The sequence below is a fragment of the Myxine glutinosa genome, chromosome 1, assembly GCF_964187855.1.
Source record: "Myxine glutinosa chromosome 1, kmMyxGlut1.1, whole genome shotgun sequence".
Taxonomy (NCBI): Eukaryota; Metazoa; Chordata; class Myxini; order Myxiniformes; family Myxinidae; genus Myxine; species Myxine glutinosa.
The window spans coordinates 160,057,348-160,076,743 of NC_136261.1; the positions used below are offsets into that span (position 1 = coordinate 160,057,348).

The window sequence follows — 19,396 nt, forward strand, 5'->3', positions numbered from 1 at the left end:
TGGTACTCATTTTGTCGACATTAGAAGGGTTTCAGGCTGAGTCAACCCACCTGCTGGTATGTAACGACACAACAGGGGTTCAAACTCAAGACTCTAAAATCTCAAGCCAGCCACCTTAACCATTTAGCAAGATTAAAGTTTAGATGGATTGGTAGATTCCCCTGGTGGAATTAAACCAAAAATGACAATTTTAGAGTCACAGGTTTGACCCTCATCAGGGATTGTACCCAAGACCCGATACTGCAAAGAAAAGCATGCTACAAACCAAGCTATCATGCACTATGAAGCTGAAAACATACCCAAACCAACGTATGTCCTGCGTTTGGTTGCCACAGCAGTTTTCACCAGCATGATGCAGGACTGGTGCGTCATCCAGGCACAGAACAGCAAGAGCAACGACCCCAAGATGATACCACACTGTGGGGTGTATTAACATATTCATTTATTTTCAACTACTGTACAGTATTATCTCATCAATGATATCCTGTTTTAAAATTCATATTTGTTTTATTCATGAATTAGATCGTCCATAGTTAGCTATGATCTAATGTAAAAATGGCTTTTGGTTTGGCAGAAAATATACTTGCTAACAAGTAGTAGTTAGGAATACAGGACTTTATTAAAGTTTTAGCATCAGAATTTCTTAAGGTTAACATCACATAGAAAAAAAGTATACATTTTAAAGAACTCATAATACATTAACTAATATTTTACAACATATATAATTATGTAAATGACAATTTGGTACCTTCTAGCATATCATAATGAATACCTGAACGGTACTCAGTAGAAAGCATACCTCCGCCTGGTTGGCCATATCACTCAATGGTGAAGAATCACTAAAAAAATTAAATAATTCTCATATCCAAATCCATATGCAGATCTTCACCAAAATTGAATCGATTCTTCCTTGTTACACACACAACCTGTCCACCACGTTTCGTCCAAATCCATTCATAACTTTTTGAGATATCCCGCAATGTATAGTTTTTGGCCCAATCTCCCAATGGTGAAGAATCACTTAAAAAATGAAATAATAATCATATCCGAATCCATATTCAGATCTTCACCAAAATCTAATATATTTTTGTCAGACATTCAACCGGTCCACCAAGTTTCGTCCAATCCGTCCACAACTTTTTGAGATATCCTGCTTTGTATCGTTTTTGGCCCCATCTCCCAATGGTGAAGAATCACTTTAAAATTTCTAGTAGCCGGATCCGAATCCGGATCTTCACCAAAATCGAATCATTTCGTCCTCGTGACATATGCTACATTTCTGCCAAATTTCGTCCAAATCCGTCCACAACTTTTAGAGATATTTTGTTCACAAACAAACAAACGGACAAACAGACAAGGGTGAAAACATAACCTCCATTCATCTTTGGGGGCGGAGGTAATAATAGTTAGGGAGCCAGCTTGATTTCAATTGAACTATTGCATACAAAAAGTTTGATGATCGCTATCTATAGGTGTCAGTAGAGTAGCAAAGAAAACCCATTTCTTGAGCGTCACATTCTTGGCATTCCGGGGGTGTAGACCCCCAACCCCTCCCTCACGCTCCTGATATAACTTCCAGTTACACTTTCACGTACCCGTCTCATATCAGTCCTATAATACTAATATAAACAGTGATTTAAAAATGCAACTCAATAAATGAAATTGACTGGCATTACTTTTCAAGGTTCAAAAAGGGGGGCAATTACACTTCCCCATACAAAGAAGCTTTTTTTCCTATTCTTATCACATCAAAGGTATCGAAAACCAAATTCATGCTCAAAAAATGTTCATTCTTGGCATGTTCAGATAAGAAGGGGGCATTTGGCCTTGAAGCATCCAAAAAGTGGGTCAAAAATCCTCAATTACACTTTTGCATACAAGAAACTTTTTCGCCGTGATTATCACATCAAAGGTATTAGAAATAGAAATCATGCTCAAGAAGTGTTAATTCCTGGCATTTTTGGACAAGAATGGTCATTTGGAAAGCATACAATAAAAAGGGTCGCAGGCTTTGACGTCTCAATAAGAGCGACATCTGATGGCGACATCCAGTTCAAAAGAAATTGTACTACAAGCTGATGTTAATGGCAGAACGTCTATGTTGATAGAATAATTCTTTAAACATAATCAATAATTTCCTGATTAGAAGATATGTCTGCAGGCTTAATTGAATGGGGTTCAAAAATTTGTATCATTAGACACGTCTCTATGACGGGGTTTGAATCACTGTTCAGGGTGGATTTTGATGGATGTTGATTTGGGGGGTTTACACTATCTTTCAGTCACACTTGTTCAGGATGAGATATCAAGAAGATGGTTTCTTCAGCTCCACAACGCTCTCGTTCACAGTCTTTTTGAAGGGTAGGCAAGAACAACATGCAACACTGCGTGCGACAGTATATGCAACTATAGGCTCGAGGCAGATTTGGTGGCAGAGTGTAACATGAAATTCCCATCAATCAGATGCGCACCGATTTCCTTTGGGTTCCCGTGTTCCTTTACCTTTTCTTCAAGCAGCGAGAGCAACACACTTTTGCCTGTTTCCACAATTGTACCATCGGCTTGATACATTGTCAATGGCACAGATGTCAATGGATATGTAAGCAGGAACTCAGGATCAACTGCTCTCTTTTTGGCAATAATTGCAATCCCAAGCATGTCTCTATTGCATCGCAGGTCTTTGACAATAGCATCATGTGAATGCGTGTTTTTGGTTACCTGATCCGCGAAGGTCTTCAATTTATTTCGTGAAATAGCTTTCTTAAACCGAGCTAAATCGTCGTCATATTCCTGAATGAATGCAATTGTGTCTTCCACTTCCCTCTATTCCGATGCTGAGTAGAAAATCAGATATATCTGGTTTGACACTTTTCCCTGTATTCCGATGCTGAGTAGAAAATCAGATATATCTGGTTTGACACTTTTCCCTGTATATGTATTTGTCAGTAATTCTGACTCCAAGTTGAAGGGATCAGCAGAGGCCTTTATGATTCTCATAAGTTTCTCAAGATCATCATTGTCACGACGGATACAGCTGTTAGACAACTCAGGTTGAGCGTCATTGCTTTTATGTATCCCTGCCATTTCAAGTGCAGCACTGATGAAAGCAGTTCTGCTACCCTTCATGACATTCAATCTGAGACGGGTGTTATAGTTGTTGTTGTTGTGTTGACCCAGTCAGTTCTGCTTGAACAGACCAGCGGCATGGAGAAAGCCAATCGATCTCACAGTAGTGACCCAGAGGTCCCTTATATCCAAGATGTTGTGTTCTTGCCTATGTGAAGCCAGGACAACACAGTCTTCCATGATATGTTTTATTGTGTGTGGGCAGTCTAGCAGTTGTTGCAGGTGTCATCAGTGGTGTCATCGAGTCTATGTTTGTAGTGTAAAAGTTGTGGGTGGTGTCCACAGCGAAGGCATGAAAGGTAAACATGATCAGACCTGGAGAGTTCTGTGTAATCAGTGATGGGTGGGGATTTTGTGCTCAAGATACTGTTTGGGTCCAGGTTGTTTGTTGCGTTTATGGTGATGTGGGTGTGGATGTGTTTTTTGTAGTTTCCGTTGTTTGGTGGAGGGATGTTACGAAAGATGTCACTGATGTTACGAAGATGTTACGAAGGATGACATAGAACTCCCAGTATATAGAATGAAAAATCTGATAGTATTTGCATTACTGTATATAAAATTTCTCTGATAGGAAAAAATTCCAACAAAATCTAGTTACCTCTGCTACTGAAGGTGGATGAAGGTAATGTTTTCACCCATGACTGTTTCTTACTTGGCAAAAAAAAATTTTTTGGACGAGTATGTTGATCACCGGTTTGTGTGTGTGTTTGTCTGTCTGCTCACTTATACTTGCTATTGACTTGAAATTTGAATATAATTTTCATATCAGCAAACTTAATTCAACCACCAACTATTTTGAGGTCAACATAGGTCACAAGGTCAACCACATTTTTTCAAATTTCTAAAGTCCTCAATTTTCATCCGATTAACTTGGAATTTGAATGGGATTTTCATATCAGTGAAATGAATTCAACCGCCAGCTATTTTTGAGATCACAATAGGCCAAAAGGTCAACCACTTTTTCCAAATTTCTAAAATCCTCAATATTCATCCGATTGACTTGAAATTTGAACAGGATTTGCATCTCGGCTAACTGAATCCATCCAACAACTATTTTGAGATCAGAATAGGCCAAAAGGTTAACATAGGCCAAAAGGTTAACATAGGCCAAAAGGTCAACCACTTTTTCCGAATTTCTAAAATCCTCAATTTTCATCCGATTGACTTGAAATTTGAATAGGATTTTCATATTGGCAAACTAAATTCAACCACCAACTATTCTTGATGTCAACATAGGCCAAAGGTCAACAACCTTTTCAAATTTCTAAAATCCTCAGTTTTCATCTGATTGACTTGAAATTTGAATCGGCTTTTCATATCAGCATACTGAATTCAACCATCAACTATTTTTGACGTCAACATAGGTCACAAGTTAAACATAGTATAGGCCAAATTTCTAAAACTGTCAATTTTCATCCAATTAACTTGAAATTTGAAGACGATTTGCATATCAGGTCATTGAATTCAACCACCCATTATTTTTGAGGTCAAAAGGATGCTCTATGAGTGCCATTTTACTTTGTTATATTTTGCCAAGTGTTGCTCTATGAGTGATTTTTCTTCAGTCTGATTGTCTGTGAACAAACTATCTCAAAAGTGATTCTTCACCATTGGGAGAATTGGGCCAAATACAATACATAGCAGGATATCTCAAAAAGTTGTGGATGGATTCAGACGAAACTTGGTGGACCGGTTGGGTGTGTGACAAGGAAGAATTGGTTCCATTTTGGTGAAAATCTGAATATGGGTTCTTCTTCATGAATAGTGATTCTTCACCATTGACAGATCGGGCGAAAAGCGATTATATAACATGATATTTTAAAAAGTTGAGGATGAGTTATGACTAAACTTGGGGGACGAGTTGGTTAGGTGACGAGAACAAGCCGATAAGATTTTGGTTCAGGTCCGAATCCAGATCCGGCCTATCAGTAGGATACAAAACTGATAAATACATTATCATACAGGAGTGAGTAGTTTTGTGGGATACAAACTCAGAAACTGATCAGCCTGGCGGAGGTATGCGCTCTACCGAGTGCCGTTCTAGTACCAGATGTTTACATTCCCTTCGCATATTAATTTTTCAACTCGCGTTCGTAGGTTGTATTTTTTAAATGACACCCACACGTAATCAATCTAACTTGCACTGTTCGTCGTTCGTATAATAAAAAAAAAAAAAAAAAAAAAAAAAAAAAAATGACGTCATCAATCAAGCTTACGTTATTTTAAGGCCCATGGAGGCAAAGTTCTTCTTCTTCTTTAGGCATCAACTGATCGTGGTGATATGTTTCATGCTTTCAACTGGCTATTACAGAAGTACATCGGCACTGCTACCGAAAGCAACGTTAGCCAGAAGCAATGAAACAAAATTATCCAAGTGGGGCAGAAAAACGAAAAAAAATAGAAGCAGAGAAGAAATTACATGTTTACAAAAAGTTACAAATTTCTTCAAAAGTAAATCCACGGATGAAGCAGCAGCGCCGGCAGCAGTCGGTTGAAACTGCCAGCGGCAGCAGTGGTAACGTTAGGGCTAACAGGTAGAAACACTCCAACCTCACGAACCCCATTTTTTGCGAGTTATAGCTGGAGTGTGTTGTTTTTTGAGCTCAATACAATGCACTTACACTTTGAGATGTCACATGGATCTAGATTCATTGCATTCCTATTATAATATTCATTTTCTTTTTTTATTGCAATAGTTCTACGTTTTCTGCCTTATTTTGGTGAATATTGGAGAATAAGGTCAAATCTCAAACTATAGTGCGTTATTGAAAGGACATGCATTGTGAAAATTGGGCGCTTTATTCTTCTTTAGTGGGTTGGTTGGGAATAAAGGGGGTGTGAGGGGCCTCATCCTTGACTTTTGCCCAGGTGCTCAGAATCACCTGGACCGCCCCTGCGTTTATCAGTACTTGTACAAAATATTACGGCATTTTACGTCATCACGAAAAATCAAATTTGCCGCTCGCAGACCCCGCCCATGTCCTTGTTTCTCAAGACTGTCTTCTCAAGACTCTCAAGACAAGTCTTTCCGTCTTCTACCGACTCGTCTCTGGCCTTGTCCCCCCAGCTCTCTCTGGGCTCTGTCCCCCAAATATTCCTACAGGTCGCACAAGATCTGCCTGCAACCCTCTTATGGTTAAACTGCCAAAATCAAGACTTTCTGCTCACCTTCATTCCTCTTTTCTCCCGCCTCTGGAACAAACTCCCTCACTCTCTTCAATCCCAGTCCTCCCTCCATGTCTTTAAAACAGCTGTTCACCACCATCTCTTATACTCCCCCATCCAAAACCTTTATCTATTCTACCCCCGCTAATTTCGGTCCCCTTGTGTTTTATACCTCTCCCCCCCCCCCCCCCCCCCCCTTCCCACGCCTCCTGCCCCCAAGCTCTCTCCCTCCCACACTTCTCCCTGCTCTCAAATGTTGTGGTTTGTGTGCTTCCCCTTCTCTCCCCATCTTGTCTTCCGCTCCCTCTTTTTGTGTGTTTTGTTTGTCTGATTGATTTGTTTGTGAAATAAATGTTAGCTCTTTCACGAGCCTCGATTCAGTATACAAAAAAAAAAAAAAAAAAAAAAAAAAAAAAAGACTGCCCGAAGTAATGTGTTCAATTAACTCTCTAGTTTTCAATGCCACATGTCCTTTAAAAAATAATTCGTCACCATTTTGTTCTATCAGCAACAACGATGAGAACCAGATAAAAGGTTCATGTGGAAAAGCAACAATAGAAAAAGCAAAGTGGAATAAGACAGCAACTTACCTCCTTAAAACAGAAGGGCATAGTCAGGAGACTGACACCCACAATGCTGTTCACCAAATTAACGGTCAATCCCATGTTTGTGACCGTCATTTTGCCGGGTGCTCCTGGACAGATAATACAAACAATAAAAAAATTAATATATATATATATATATTATTTCACCATTTGCTTGAAAATGCTCTTTAAGGTTTTGATTTCCCTTTGAAAAATAAATTTCTGATAGATTACATGCAAAAAGCAAAACTTGGTAGTTAAACTTTTCTGTGACGAATCAAGGGACTTCAAATAAATTCCACGTGGCAAGACAAACAATGGAAGGAATGATAATAAAAAAGTATTATTTGAATATAATATTTTATTCGCTCTATGCAGTGTCAGTGCTGCCAAAGCAGTTTCTCGGCTAAGGTAACAGTCCTGGACAGGTCGCCACTTTGATACCAGAAATGAGTGTCGGAACTTGTAATTTGTTCAGGGCGCCGGCAATAGCTCGCCTACTCTTCATGAAGGACACCATGGGATCTTTAACATCCGCCAACTAATGCCCGCAGAGGGGACGCCCGTTTAACATCCATCCGAAGGATGGCCCACACATTGACGAGTCTTCTACCTCAAAGCTCTGTCAGCCTTCAAAAAGGAGTAAACACGATATCACTGTGCTGCAAATGTAAAGCATGCATTGCATGTTGAAGCATGTTATCTCTTGATAGACTTGGAGGTGGATGGAAAGCTCGACCATCAGGCATTCCTTCGACAGCAACTCAATGTTTGCAATCAATATCGAAGGGCGAAGGAAGGTCCTAAATGTATGCCTCTACCCCCATCTAGTAGTGTACACACAACAATACATTATAATACATTATTGTACAGTTGCATACATACAATACATTGTAATACATTATTGTACAGTTGCATACATACAATACATTATAATACATTATTGTACAGTTGCATACATACAATACATTGTAATACATTATTGTACAGTTGCATACATACAATACATTATAATACATTATTGTACAGTTGCATACATACAATACATTGTAATACATTATCGTACAGTAGTATACACACACCAATGCATTATTGTACAGCAGTGTACACACAACAATGCATTATCGTACACCAGTGTACACACAACAATGCATTATCGTACACCAGTGCACACACAACAATGCATTATCGTACACCAGTGCACACACAACAATGCATTATCGTACAGCAGTGTACACACAACAATGCATTATCGTACACCAGTGTACACACAACAATGCATTATCGTACACCAGTGCACACACAACAATGCATTATCGTACACCAGTGCACACACAACAATGCATTATCGTACACCAGTGCACACACAACAATGCATTATCGTACACCAGTGCACACACAACAATGCATTATCGTACAGCAGTGTACACACAACAATGCATTATCGTACAGCAGTGCACACACAACAATGCATTATCGTACAGCAGTGCACACACAACAATGCATTATAGTACAGCAGTGTACACACAACAATGCATTATAGTACAGCAGTGTACACACAACAATGCATTATCGTACACCAGTGCACACACAACAATGCATTATCGTACACCAGTGTACACACAACAATGCATTATCGTACAGCAGTGCACACACAACAATGCATTATCGTACAGCAGTGCACACACAACAATGCATTATAGTACAGCAGTGTACACACAACAATGCATTATCGTACACCAGTGCACACACAACAATGCATTATCGTACACCAGTGTACACACAACAATGCATTATCGTACAGCAGTGTACACACAACAATGTATTATCGTACAGCAGTGTACACACAACAATGCATTATCGTACACCAGTGCACACACAACAATGCATTATCGTACACCAATGTACACACAACAATGCATTATCGTACACCAATGTACACACAACAATGCATTATCGTACAGCAGTGTACACACAACAATGCATTATCGTACAGCAGTGTACACACATCAATGCATTATCGTACAGCAGTATACACACAACAATGCATTATCGTACACCAGTGCACACACAACAATGCATTATCGTACACCAGATGCACAACAATGCATCACACAAGACAATACATCATCATACAGTAGTGAGTAGCGTACACACAAGACAATGCATCATCATACAGTAGTGAGTAGCGTACACACAAGACAATACATCATCATACAGTAGTGAGTAGTGTACACACAAGACAATACATCATCATACAGTAGTGAGTAGTGTACATACAAGACAATACATCAGTACCCAGTGGACCAGCTCGTGTCTGACAACTACCCTGGTCTGATTTGTCAGTGGAGCAAAGCTAATGCTCTTTTCAAGCCTCCTGTTATCAATGAAAAGGTGACCATCATGTCCAAGCTCAAGGAGGTCTGGAATCAGGCAGTGAAGTTTTCTCTTGGGAAGGGCAAACTTGATGCCAAAGAGAGGTTCATTGTCAATTAGACAAGTTATTTGATATTTTGACTTGCGTGTCAGATTACCAGTTGTGAGGGGGGAGGCTGTGAGGCCGGTGAGGGCTGTGTGATCCAAGCCCACCTTAACTGTTCCTGCAGCAGAGAGAAAATGATTCCTGTGAAAGATCTTGCCTACATCAAGGGACAGAAAGAGAAGGTTGGAAGTAAAGGACCCCACCAAATGGGGAGCCCTGATCTGCCAGAGCACAAGAGACAGGTGAGGACATTGGAAAGGCGGGAAAAGAAAAAGAATACAGAGAAAAGGAGGAGCAAGGAGGAAAATGCTGCAGCAGCAGAGAAGGCAGCCAGGAAGGATGTTGAGAGATTTTTGTCAGATGGTGACGAGGATCTGGAATTGGCGAGAAGTGGTGCTGAAGATGAGTTTGTCACTGAAGTTGAGCTCTTACCTGAAACTGACACTGAGCCTGCAGCTTCAGCAAAGGTCCAGAAAAACTATGATGAGATTCCAAACATTGCCCTTGCTAGTGTAAGGTATGGCATAGGGCTGAGGCCAACTGCAGCGATAGCAACTGCAGCTCTGATTGATGCAGGACTCATCACAGAAGACAATACAAGTAAAGTGATTGATAAGAACAAGGTCAATAGAGCACAGGAGAAGTTGATGACAGAGCTGGGGGAAGAGTTTGATGAGAAGTGCAGGGAGGAGGGGGGGATCTCCTGCATCCTCTTTGATGGGCGGATTGACCTGACCAATGTGATGATGGAAGCTGAGGGCAGTGACCAATCTTTTCCTGCAAAGATCAAGGAAGAACACTATAGTGTTGTTAGTGAGCCTGGTAGCTACTATCTGTTCCACTTTACCCCAGAGAAAGCAACTAAAGAGGAGTCACATGCGGAGCAGATTGCTAAGGTCCTGTTTGCCTGGCTGAAAGAGAGGGGTTTTGATAAGACCTTGTGGGCCATTGGAGGAGACTCAACAAATGTCAACACTGGTGTGAAAGCTGGAGTAATGCGGAAGCTTGAGCTGCACCTGGGGAGAAAGCTGGTCTGGTTGGTGTGCAACCTGCACACTGGTGAACTTCCCCTGCGCCATCTCATTGTTCACCTTGATGGCCCTACTCTGTCAGACAACACATTTTCCGGGCCAATAGGAAAGCTCCTTGCTTCTGCTACAGACTTGGATATCAATCCAAACTTCACCTGGATCTTTGTTGGCTGTCCACTGATCAAGCTGTCTGACAACAAGGCCATTGAAGATCTCTCAACTGATCAACACTATGGCTATAAAATTGTCTGTGCAATCAGGGATGGAGTGCTTCCTGCAAGGCTGGCTCTCGTGGAGATTGGACCAGTAAACCACAGCCGCTGGCTCACCACAGCGAACAGACTTCTCAGGCTCTGGGTGTCAAAGCGTGGACTGAAAGGAAAGAACCGGAAGAATCTGCAATTCATTGTGGAATTCATCATTGGAGTGTATTATCCATGTTGGTTCAACGTGAAAGTCAAGCACTCCTGGATCGAAGGGCCCCAGGCACATCTTGTTTCAGCTGGACTGCCTCAAGTCCCAGGGGAAGGAGGTGCTGGACCTTGTGATGCCGACTGTGAGAAGATCTGCTTGGTATGCCCACAGTGAAGCCATCCTCCAAACACTGCTGTGCTCTGAGGATCAGAAGGAGAGGGCTGAGGGGGTGGAGAGAATCCTGGCCATCAGGGGAGAGGGGGACCCAGACACTCAGCTGGGGGACTCCTCTGTCAGGACCAGAAAGACACCTGACATCAACTGTGATGCTTCCAGCATTGGTAACTTGATCAGCTGGTCAGGTGTGTCAGAGCCACCTCTCACCTGCTCCCTAAGCACCTCGGAGGTGAAGAACTTCATCAACACCCCCATGGAGGTGCTCAACTGGCCTCGCCACACACAAAGCATTGAGAGGGTTGGTAAATGGTGACTGAGGCTTCTGCTAAGTACTTCTCACAGGAAAAGAGGGATGGAGGCATCAGGGCTCAGGAGACCAGCAGGAGGCTGATGTCCAAGAATGAGTCAAAGCAGGACTTGTGCAACCTGGTAAAGTTCAAGAAGTAAGGAGATTGATCTTTGTAGTTGTAACCAGTGATATACATGCAGTTCACCTGTTAATAAATATGTACATTTGATTTGGCTGTGTCAGTATCAATATGAATGATTTCCCTTATATCTTTTAATATCTTATAAAGGGGTTCGAAAGGGTAAAATTGGCAATTTAGAAATACAAATTGATGTAGGTTAGAGTTATCCTATCCAAAAAATAAACTCATATTTGAATTCCCCATAAAAAAACACATAATATAGACACCCCTCATGTTAGGATTTCCTTCAGATTCATTTTGGCACCTGAGTATGACCCGCCCTAATACATTATCATACAGTAGTGAGTAGTGTACACACAAGACAATACACTATCATACAGTCGTGAGTAGTGTACACACAATACAATACATTATCATACAGCAGTGAGTAGTGTAGACAAAAGACAATACATCATCATACAATAGTGAATAGTGTACACACAAGACAATACATCATCATACAGTGGTGAGTAGTGTACACACAAGACAATACATTATCATACAGTAGTGAGTAGTGCACACACAAGACAATACATCATCATACAGTGGTGAGTAGTGGACACACAAGACAATACATCATCATACAGTGGTGAGTAGTGCACACACAAGACAATACATCATCATACAGTGGTGAGTAGTGGACACACAAGACAATACATCATCATACAGTGGTGAGTAGTGTACACACAAGACAATACATCATCATACAGTGGTGAGTAGTGTACACACAAGACAATACATTATCATACAGTAGTGAGTAGTGCACACACAAGACAATACATCATCATACAGTGGTGAGTAGTGGACACACAAGACAATACATCATCATACAGTGGTGAATAGTGTACACACAAGACAATACATCATCATACAGTGGTGAGTAGTGTACACACAAGACAATACATTATCATACAGTAGTGAGTAGTGCACACACAAGACAATACATCATCATACAGTGGTGAGTAGTGGACACACAAGACAATACATCATCATACAGTGGTGAGTAGTGCACACACAAGACAATACATCATCATACAGTGGTGAGTAGTGGATACACAAGACAATACATCATCATACAGTGGTGAGTAGTGTACACACAAGACAATACATCATCATACAGTGGTGAGTAGTGCACACACAAGACAATGCATTATCATACAGTAGTGAGTAATGTACACACAAGACAATACATCATCATACTGTAGTGAGTAATGTACACACACAACAATACATCATCATACAGTAGTGAGTAATGTACACACAAGACAATACATCATCATACTGTAGTGAGTAGTGTACACACACAATACATCATCATACAGTAATGAGTAGTGTATACACAACAATACATCATACAGTAGTGAGTAGTGTACACACACAACAATACATCATCATACAGTAATGAGTAGTGTACACACACAACAATACATCATCATACAGTAGTGAGTAGTGTACACACACAACAATACATCATCATTCAGTAATGAGTAGTGTACACACACAACAATACATCATCATACAGTAGTGAGTAGTGTACACACACAACAATACATCATCATACAGTAATGAGTAGTGTATACACAACAATACATCATACAGTAGTGAGTAGTGTACACACAAGACAATACATCATCATACAGTCGTGAGTAGTGGACACACAAGACAATACATCATCATACAGTAGTGAGTAGTGTACATACAAGACAATACATCATCATACAGTAGTGAGTAGTGTACACACAAGACAATACATTATCATACAGTAGTGAGTAGTGTACACACAAGACAATACATCATCATACAGTAGTGAGTAGTGTACACACAAGACAATACATCATCATACAGTAGTGAGTAGTGGACACACAAGACAATACATCATCATACAGTAGTGAGTAGTGTACACACACAACAATACATCATCATACAGTGGTGAGTAGTGTACACACACAACAATACATCATCATACAGTAGTGAGTAGTGTACACACACAACAATACATCATCATACAGTGGTGAGTAGTGTACACACACAACAATACATCATCATACAGTGGTGAGTAGTGTACACACACAACAATACATCATCATACAGTAGTGAGTAGTGTACACACACAACAATACATCATCATACAGTAGTGAGTAGTGTACACACACAACAATACATCATCATACAGTAGTGAGTAGTGTACACACAACACAATGATTGATGCGACGGTTCAGATCTCAGGACTCATCACGCACCGTGAGATTTCCGGGTCTACCTGCAATTGGGAAAACCAAAGGATAAACAAACGAATCATCATTATCATTATCATTATCATTATCATTATATTATAGTCACAATGACTCTTTCATCCACGGATGAATATCACAAACCGACAAGTTTTGTTGATCGTGAAATAGGAAGACAGATCACAGATTGACCAATGGCACTTCCTCAAGGCTTTCGCCGTGAACGACACAATTCCTTTGCAAATGAAGATTGAATATCCTGACAAATATTGGGGGATGGGGAAGACAGGATGGGGGAAGGGGTAAACAAGGGCCGAAAATACAAAGGCAAAATAAAAGCAGCTTGAGAAGAAGAGAAACTGACACCAACGTGGCGTCGAAAGAAGAAGAAGAAGAAGAAGAAAAATTAAATAGATGAAGAAGAAGCGTAAAGACGGAAGAAGGGTATGAATAATTTGTGATTCAACGGTTGGTTCGTTCAACTCGTAACCCAGAGTGGAGGTTCGAACCCACACAGGACGACGTTATTTTATTTTTTTGGATTACCTTAGGTAATACCACTTTTAAAGCGAGGCTTTATAGGAAAATCCTCTAAAACACATAAAATGACATTTCTTTTCAAATAGAACACAAAGTAGAGTAGTTACTCTTTTAACCAGACACGGCGGTGTAAGCTAATGTAATGGTTGAAGCGCCCGCACTGAATTTGTGAGGTTGGTGGTTCAAACCCCAGCCGAGTCATACTAAAGACTTTTAAAATGGTACGTGCTGCTTCCTTACTTGATGCTTGCCATTTAAAAGTACTCGTACGCCCGTTCACTACGACTACGAGATCGACCGGAACCGTCATTCCCGTCTGGGGTATGTAGATTAACGTAGATCTAGGATCGGGTCTCAGGAACATCGGGGGTATGTTAATTTACCAAGTTTCTTGTGGAGTGCTCGCTGAGCGCTTTAAGCATTCGAGCAAGCACTCCATAAAAAACCGTTGTTAGGAAGCGGTTTGCTTGGCAAGCGCTAGCTAGCTGCTTGGGAACTGAGCACAGCCTGGGTTTACCTCCCTTTCGGTTTATGGTTAACTAGCAGCAGCGACTGTTTCAAAAGGCAATTATACGTGTTTGTGGTTTATAATATTTTCAGCTCATCTGGAACGTAATTCTGGGGAGCTTAAGCGATGGCGCGCCGTCTGTCCGTCAGTCCGTAAACACTTGCAACTTCTTCTCCCGAAACCGCTTCTTGGATTGTAACCAAACTTGGCACAAATGATATTTAGTATGTTGCAACTCAAGTTTACTCACTGCTTTTTTAAAAATCGTGATTTTGTAGCGACCCATGGGTCCCCCAAAGCTCGAGACCAGCAACAGAATCTCCTGGCCCAAGCCGGTGACGTAACCGGCGGCCAAACCGCGGCGCCGAGGTTATAATCCTTTGCACCTGTCGGTCACATGACCACCAAAGCGTGCCTCGCCTGAGAGGCGTGGCTTTGGTTCTGATGTATGCTTTTTGGTTTGGATATATATATGCGAACCCGATAAACGGGCTTTTAGAGTTCCCGAGATGATTATACAATAAACATCTTCTCGGACGAGTTTGTGTCTTGTCCGTCACTTTGTCCGTCTCAAGCAGGAGCGCTGCTCCTTCAATTTCATATTTAAGAGTGCAACCATCTTGGATTTCCCTTCACCATGAGAGGACATACATTTAGTTCTCCCGCCTCTGGAACAAACTCCCCCACTCCTTTCAATCCCACTCCTCCCTCCAGGTCTTTAAAACAGCTGTTCACCACCATCTCTTATCTTCCCCCATCCAAAACCTTGATCTTTTCTACCCGCGCTAATTCACCCCAGATACACATTTTTTTCCTTTTTTTTTTGAAATTCCAACTTCTTTCCTGGAAGTCCTTGCAGTGTTCATATGTTTTATACCTCTTCCCCCTCCCACATTTCTCCCGTTGTCCCTGCTCTCAAATGTTGTGTTTGTGTCCTTCCCCCTCTCCTCTCTCCCCTCTCTCCTCTCTCCCTCTCTCCCCATCTTGTCTGCCGCTCCCCTTATTTTTTGTTTTGTGTGTCGGTTTGACTTTTTGTGTGATTAATGTTAGCTCTTTCACGAGCCTCGATCTTGTATACACAAAAAAAAAAAAAAAAAAAACTGCTTTCGGTTTAATTCATCCAAAAATGGCAGAGGTGCTGTTCAAATCATGAATTCAAAGTTGAGAGGGCATTTTCAAAAAGCAGGAACTGCAAAAAGAAGTTTGTAAAATTGGGAGAGAGCTGAAGTGAAACAATATATATCTCATTGTTTGAGCTGTCGCATGCCACCAATTTAAAAAGAAAATAAACATAGGGGCAATACCCCTGGCGCTCACCTGGTAGAATAAACAGTATACTGCACCGACTAATGGTATTTTAAACCAATTTCAATGGTTGCGAGAAGACAGGGCAGCATGTAGAATCATACTAACATAATCATAAGACTTTGAACAAACAAACCAAAAAAAATACCTATTTTGGGGGGCAACCTTCCACCCCCCCCCCCCCCCCGCCTCCCCCCCCCCCCCTTTCCCCCCCGTGTATCTTCTCAGACCCCAAATTTCCAATGGTACATCACGGATGATGAAGGTTGTAGTGACGTTTCATCAAAATTGTGTGTGTAGGTTCGGAGAAAAAAGCAAATACCTATTTTGAAGACCTTGACAAAAAGTGGGGAAAGGGGAAGACAGGATGGGGGAAGGGGTGAACAAGGGCCGAAAATACGAAGGAAAATGAAAAGCAGCTTGAGAGGAAGAGAAACTGACATAGAATAAAGAAGAAGAAAATAGCGGGGAAAGACTCCCCCTACCCCATAGACCACCTTAGACCCAGATTTTTTAAATGCCAGGAAAAAACCCTCACGGGTGATGAAGGTTGTGGTTAAGTTACATCGGAGTAGTGTGTGTAGTTTCAGAGGAAAATGCAAATATCTATTTTGGGAGGTCAAACCTGGATCCACTTTGACCCCCGGTAAACCACCTTAGACCGCGAGTTTTTTTTATGCCCTGAACAAACTTTAGTCACAACACAACAAATATAATTTGTGCCAAATTTGGTCGCAATCCCATCAGCGGTTTCGGAGAAAAAGTTTCAAGTGGTTAAGGATGGACGGACGATGCGCCATCACATATGCTCCCCTGAACTTCGTTCGATGTGAGGTAAAAAAAGAAGAAAGTTACACAATGGAAGCGAATCAAAATTTTAAAAGTTGACATTTCTCTCATTCGCATTTCAGAAAATGAAAAGAAATAGCATTGAAAAAATTATTGACACCCAAGACTTAATATTTGGTCGCACAGCCTTTGGACAAAATAACTGCAGTCAAGCGCTTCCTATAGTCACTAATGAGCTTCCGACACCTCTCTACTAGCAGCTTGGTCCACTCTTCCTGTGCAAACTCCTCCAGTTCTCCCAGATTTGAAGGGTGCCTTCTCCCAACTGCTGTTTTCAGATCTCCTCACAGGTGTTCAATGGGATTTAGATATGGACTCTTAAGAATTCAGAATAGTCCAGAGTTTTGTCTTGAACCATTCCTGGGTGCTTTTTGAAGTGTGTTTGAGATCATTGTCCTGCTACAAGACCCATGACCATCGACGGACACCCAGCTTTCTGACACTGGGTTGAACATTGCGCTCCAAAATGCCTTGGTAATCTCCTGATTTCATGATGCCATGCACACGTTCAAGGCGCCCGGTGCCAGAGGCAGCACAGCAACCCCAAAACATCACTGAACCTCCTCCATGTTTGACTATAGGTAAGCTGTTCTTTTCTTTGATGGCTTCATTTTGTTTTCTGTAAACAGAGATGATGTGCTTTACAAAAAGCTCTAATTTAGTCTCATCTGTCCACAAGACATTCTCCCAGAAGGATTTTGGCTTGTTCAGGTGTGTTTTGGAAAACTTCAGTCGGGCTTTCTTATGTTTATGTCTGTCTCTCTTTCTACCCACCTCTCTCTCTCTACCCACCTCTCTCTCTCTACCCATCTCTCTCTCTACCCATCTCTCTCTCGCTACCCATCTCTCTCTCTCTACCCACCTCTCTCTCTCTACCCACCTCTCTCTCTACCCACCTCTCTCTCTCTCTACCCACCTCTCTCTCTCTACCCACCTCTCTCTCTCTCTACCCACCTCTCTCTCTCTACCCACCTCTCTCTCTACCCACCTCTCTCTCTCTACCCACCTCTCTCTCTCGACCCACCTCTCTCTCTCTCTACCCACCTCTCTCTCTCTCTACCCACCTCTCTCTCTACCCACCTCTCTCTCTCTCTACCCACCTCTCTCTCTCTACCCACCTCTCTCTCTCTACCCACCTCTCTCTCTCTACCCACCTCTCTCTCTCTACCCACCTCTCTCTCTCTACCCACCTCTCTCTCTCTACCCACCTCTCTCTACCCACCTCTCTCTACCCACCTCTCTCTCTACCCGTCTCTTTCTCTACCCGTCTCTTTCTATCTACCCGTCTCTTTCTCTCTACCCGTCTCTTTCTCTCTACCCGTCTCTTTCTCTCTACCCGTCTCTTTCTCTCTACCCGTCTCTTTCTCTCTACCCGTCTCTTTCTCTCTACCCGTCTCTTTCTCGCTACCCGTCTCTTTCTCTCTACCCGTCTCTTTCTCTCTACCCGTCTCTTTCTCTCTACCCGTCTCTTTCTCTCTACCCGTCTCTTTCTCTCTACCCGTCTCTTTCTCTCTACCCGTCTCTTTCTCTCTACCCGTCTCTTTCTCTCTACCCGTCTCTTTCTCTTTCTCTCTCTCTCTCTCTCTCTCTCTCTCTCTCTCTCTCTCTCTCTCTCTCTCTCTCTCTCTCTCTCTCTCTCGCGCCCCCTGCTGGTCGTTTGCATGCTGGTTGTACTGTCATGGCGTCTGCTTGTGGAGGCCTGTGAGTGCTCTGTGTTGTTGCTCCATTCCCCCCCCCTGCTGGTCGTTTGCATGCTGGTTGTACTGTCATGGCGTCTGCTTGTGGAGGCCTGTGAGTGCTCTGTGTTGTTGCTCCATTCCCCCCCCTGCTGGTCGTTTGCGCGATTGCTGATCCTCGGTTGTTGACTGTCATGGCGTCTGCTTGTGGAGGCCTGTGAGTGCTCTGTGTTGTTGCTCCCATTCCCCCCCCCAGTTCCCCCCGCCCTCCAGTTTCCCCCCCCGTTTCCCCCCCCGTTCCCCCGCCCGTTTCCCCCCCCGTTTCCCCCCCCCTTTGCCCCCCTCCCCCCCGTTTTCCCCCCCTCCCCCCGTTTCCCCTCCCCCCCCCCGTTTTCCCTTCCCCCCCCCGTTTTCCCCCCTCCCCCCCCCGTTTTCCCTCCCTCCCTCCCCCCCCCGTTTTCCCCCCCTCCCGCCCTCCCCCGTTTCTTTCCCCCCCTCCCCCCCCCGTTTTCCCCCCTCCCCCCCCGTTTTCCCCCCCTCCCCCCCCGTTTTCCCCCCCCTCCGTTTTCCCCCCTCGTCCCCCCCGTCCCCCCCGTTTTCCCCCCTCTGTGTCCTTGTACCTGTTCGTGGAGTCTTCCTGGTGATTCCCATATACATTGAGACGGGAGAGAGAGCCGGAGAGCACAGGGTGATCGCTGGTAAGGGTCGCCGATTTTTGGGCGTCGCCCGATCGGTGTTTGCTCCTTCATCTTAAACCTCTATTTCCTTTTTTTTCCTTTCGTTTATTCCTTCCTTCAGTTTGTTTTGTTGCCTCCCTTTTCCGAGTTAGGAAATCGGA

At 42.7% G+C, this 19,396-nt stretch overlaps 1 protein-coding gene across 5 annotated transcripts in view; it reads right to left on the minus strand.

Moving 5' to 3' along the window:
* SLC38A10 (solute carrier family 38 member 10) overlaps positions 1–14,104 on the minus strand; it is a 54,345-nt gene extending 40,241 nt beyond the window's left edge. For 4 of the 5 annotated variants that reach the window (XM_068121128.2, XM_078779154.1, XM_068121114.2 and 1 more), the window contains exons 1-3: positions 13,825–14,102; positions 6,882–6,985; positions 300–417 (exon numbers count right to left, since the gene is read on the minus strand). In XM_068121128.2, the coding sequence (XP_067977229.2) occupies positions 300–417; positions 6,882–6,971 (208 nt within the window). In that variant the 5' untranslated portion in view covers positions 6,972–6,985; positions 13,825–14,102. Of the gene's footprint in view, positions 1–299; positions 418–6,881; positions 6,986–13,824 lie in introns of all 5 variants that reach the window. The other variant, XM_068121118.2, reaches the window with a different exon arrangement.
* Between the last annotated feature and the right edge of the window lie 5,292 nt (positions 14,105–19,396).